The sequence below is a fragment of the Pelophylax lessonae genome (assembly GCF_965119305.1).
Source record: "Pelophylax lessonae genome assembly, chromosome: 4".
Lineage (NCBI taxonomy): Eukaryota > Metazoa > Chordata > Amphibia > Anura > Ranidae > Pelophylax > Pelophylax lessonae.
The window spans coordinates 306,849,221-306,853,529 of record NC_138771.1 but is presented as its reverse complement, the minus strand read 5'-3'; the positions used below and the strand labels follow the sequence as shown (position 1 = coordinate 306,853,529).

Here is a 4,309-nt window from a genome sequence, read left to right as displayed (position 1 = left end):
TACGGGTGGATTTATTGGAGATCAGTATATACACAGATATATATATACGGGTGGATTTATTGTTGATCAGTATGGATGGATGGGTTTATCGGAGTGTGTGCTGTGTGTATTGCTCCCACTGTGTGGCAGTGCCCGGGATGTCCCCGTTGTAGTGGCTTGCCTGGCTCCTCCATCCTCTCCGCTCCCTCCAGCACCTCATCAGCACTTTTTTTTTTCCATGTGAAGCGGAGAGGGAGAGGGAGCCGGGCCGGAAAGTCCTTATAAGGATCAGGAAGGAACCCCGCCGGAAGAGCGCCTTACATGGTCATCACCCTACATGGACTGACCGGCCGGGGTTTCCGGAAGGTGGTGGGGGAGGCGGGGAGGAGGTGGTGCCCGGGTCCCCAGCGTTGAGGGGGGGGGGGGGGTTCCTATGCCGGGTGACCGGGAACCCCAGGCCGCCGGTACCCCTCTAGGCCCAGCCGGTGGCCCTACAGGGCTCTCCCTGGCCGGGGGTTGCCCGCGTCCGCCTGCCGTTCCATAGGAATAGACGGAGTTCCATCCAGAGTCTTCCCCCTTCCGAGTCCGACGTCACGGATCCTCCAGCAGCCTCCAAATAAGGGCTTCCTGCACTCCATATATGGCCATGTACGTCACGGGGTGGGTGGGCTCAGGCGGCTACGAACCCTTTATATATGAGCGGATCCCAGGGAGCCGCGAGAGATTCCAGCAGGCAGGACTGGGGGAGCCGTGCGGGGGCAGCGACTGTAGAACCGGCGACAACCCCAGCAGCAGCCACCTACCTACCTTCCATAGCCACCCTTGGTCTATTATCACAACACACAGTGCACCCCGTCCACAGCCCAGTGTGCATGCACAAGCAGCCTCTTCTCCTCTAGGGTTCCCGGAGGACCTTGATGGCAGTTGCCAAGGCAGAGATGCTCATCTCCCCTCTGCAGATCTCCGACCCGTTCGGTTCTTTCCCTCATTCCCCCACCATGGATAACTACCCCAAACTGGAAGAGATGATGCTGCTCAACTCAGGGGGATCCCAGTTCCTGGGCGCCACAGTCCCCGATGGCAGCGGATTTAACTCCCCGGGGGAGGGAGCTGACAACTTCGATCACCTGGCAGCAGGTAAGCATCGCACCCCCCATACATGTCATTGTGTGCCATAGATCGCTCAGTGTCTGATGTTTGTTGTGCTGTGCAGAGGGCTAGGCATCCATCTCGGTGGAAGGTTTCATTGTGGGATTGTGTCCTGAATACTAAACACTGGGGTGGCAGGGAATTCTGTTTGCGTCAGATCATGCAGAATCCTAGCACTGGGGGGGTTGTATGACAGCAGCAGGGTGGTGATCAATGATGGGGAGGATGAGGATGTTCTCTATGACAGCTTGCTGTGTGATGATTGCCTCTTCTACATCTAGGCTATGACAGCTTGCTTGTGTGATGATTGCCTCTTGTGTCCAGCATGTAACCGCTGTTCTGTTTGTTTCAGATGCCTTCTCTGAAATGTCACTGAGCAATGACAAGAACATCGAGACCAGCTATGCCAACCAGACCAACCGATTGCCATCTCTGACCTACACCGGTCGCTTCTCATTGGAGCCTGCGCCCAACAGCAGCAACACCCTGTGGCCAGAGCCTCTCTTCAGCTTGGTCAGCGGACTGGTGGGGATGGCCAATATGCCCACCACCTCAACTCCTTCATCTTCTCCTTCTTCATCTTCTTCTTCCTCCCAGAGCCCTCCATTGAGCTGCTCTGTACAGTCAAGTGACAGCAGCCCCATCTACTCTGCAGCACCTACCTTTCCTAACTCCAACCAAGAGCTCTTCCCTGATCAATCAGGGCAGTCGTTTCCCAACGTTTCCACTGCTTCCATCCAATATCCACCCCCTGCTTACCCTGTGACCAAGACCAGTTTCCAGGTGCCAATGATCCCAGACTACCTGTTTCCACAGCAACAGGGAGATGTCAATCTGGTGTCTCCTGATCAGAAACCCTTCCAGGCTATAGAAACCAGAGCCCACCAGCCTTCCCTTACCCCCTTGTCCACCATCAAGGCCTTTGCTACACAGACTGTTTCCCAAGACCTCAAGACTATCAATAACAACAGTTATCAATCTCAGCTCATCAAGCCAAGCAGAATGAGGAAATACCCCAACCGCCCAAGTAAAACCCCACCGCACGAGAGACCTTATGCTTGCCCTGTTGAGTCTTGTGATAGGAGGTTCTCCAGGTCCGACGAACTGACAAGGCACATCCGAATCCACACCGGGCAGAAGCCCTTCCAGTGCCGCATCTGCATGAGGAATTTCAGCAGGAGCGACCACTTGACAACTCATATTCGCACACACACAGGGGAAAAGCCATTTGCTTGTGACATTTGTGGTAGAAAGTTTGCCAGAAGTGATGAAAGAAAAAGGCACACTAAAATTCACTTGAGGCAAAAGGACAAAAAGAACGATAAGGCAACTCCTGTCTCTGTTGCGTCTCCCATCTCTTCCTACTCCCCATCAGCCTCAACATCTTACCCATCTCCAGTACCAACATCCTATTCTTCTCCCGTATCTTCTTCTTACCCCTCACCGGTCCACAGCTCCTTCCCATCTCCTTCCGCCGGCGTTACATACCCTTCTGTTACCTCCACCTTCCAGTCCCCATGTATCACCAGCTTCTCATCTTCAGTGGTCACCAACTCCTATAGTTCACCAGTGTCCTCTGCACTTTCCGATATGTCCGTCACATATTCTCCAAGGACAATTGAGATCTGTTGAGAGTTTGCTGTGACAAGTGCAAAACCTGAATAGGCACAAACTGAAGACTTCCAAAGCATGGTCACTGAGTGGGAGGTTAATGATGACTTGACTGTCTTGAAAACAAAAAAAAAAACAGAAAGGCCATTATAAACTAATAAGCTTCAAATGCCTAAGAAACTGCCATTTTAATTTCCCATTCTTTTCAAAAGACTTAATTTGCATGAATAATTGAAATAATTTCAACATGATCCTTTTAAAGATCAACTTTTATTTGCATAAAGGGATTTTTACTATATACATAATGTATATTGTACACGTGCAAGGTTTTTGTTTACTTTTTTATGCTTTTTTTTTTTGTTTTTTTTTTTTTTTTTTGGTACTCTTGTTGTGAATTTTTTCTCCCCTTTGCATATTCATGTGGTATTATTTGAAATCGATAGGGATGCTGTTTGTAAATGGTATCTATCTTGTGAAAATGCTACCATGACTTTTTTCAACTTATTTGAGGATCAGCACTTATGTATTCAAGCATGTGGAAGAGTAATGTTTTGTTCCTCCTTTTTTTTTTTTTTTTACGTTACTTTGTTTTGTAAATATCATCAGATGGTACTCACCTATGTCAAAAAAAGACGTTTTGTTATCTTAGTAACTTGGTGCCTTTTTTGTGAAGCCTTGCTGATGTCTCTGGCACGTGCATTTGCGTGTATTGATGCATTGCATCTAGCCTTAAGGTGTAAGGGAATTCTATAAAGAATGTATCAAAGCCCTGTCAAAGGTACAGAGAGGGAACTGAAGCACAGCTTCATTTATGTCGAATGTAAGCAAAAACTCAAAAAGTCTATTTTTGTAATTGAAATGTAAATTTATATATATATAAATATATATATTCAAGAGATGGAATGTTGTAGTTACCTACTGAGTAGGCATGGATTTTTTTGTATGTTATAAACATGCAGTTCATTATTTTGTGTTTTTTATTTTTACTTATATTTGTGTTTGTTTTAAACAAAGTGACTGTTTGGCTTAAAACACATTGAATGCGCTTTACTGCCAATGGGATATTTGGTGTACAACATATCCTTGAGAAAAAAATAAAATACCTAAAATATTTTATTTCTTCTGGTCAATGAGTTTTATTGCTGGGCTGATGTGCCTTGGGTTTGGGAAGAAGTACATGGGGGTGTGTTGATGAAGGTGAATCTTTGTTCACACAGGTCGATGGTGGTTGTTGCAATGAAAACAACCTGTAGCCCTCCAGCTGTTGCAGAACTAAAAGTTCCACAAGGCGTTTCAAGGGTGACAGTTACAAGCATGACTCCTAAAGGCAGAGGCATGATGGGACTTGTAGTCCTGCAACCACTGGAGGCCCACAGGTTGAGCACCCATAACTGTTCTGGCTGGCCTTAGTAAAAATAAAAAAACCCTATACCTTTAATTAAGGTTCAGCAGGTATGTGAGATGCACACTGACAGCAGACAACGTATTCCACTTTTGTCCTGTAGGACTTGATTTACTAAAGAAGTTGAAGGTTTTCACTTTGCAAGACCAGTGTTTCTTTAGCTTGTAT

At 47.1% G+C, this 4,309-nt stretch overlaps 1 protein-coding gene across 1 annotated transcript; it reads left to right on the top strand.

The window, feature by feature from the left end:
- The first annotated feature begins 793 nt into the window (after window positions 1-793).
- EGR1 (early growth response 1) lies at window positions 794-3,855 on the top strand. Its single transcript, XM_082255666.1, has 2 exons — window positions 794-1,116; window positions 1,481-3,855. Exons 1-2 carry the CDS (start codon window positions 897-899, stop codon window positions 2,758-2,760), a joined length of 1,500 nt encoding a protein of 499 aa, XP_082111792.1. The 5' UTR covers window positions 794-896; the 3' UTR covers window positions 2,761-3,855.
- The last annotated feature ends 454 nt before the right edge of the window (window positions 3,856-4,309 follow it).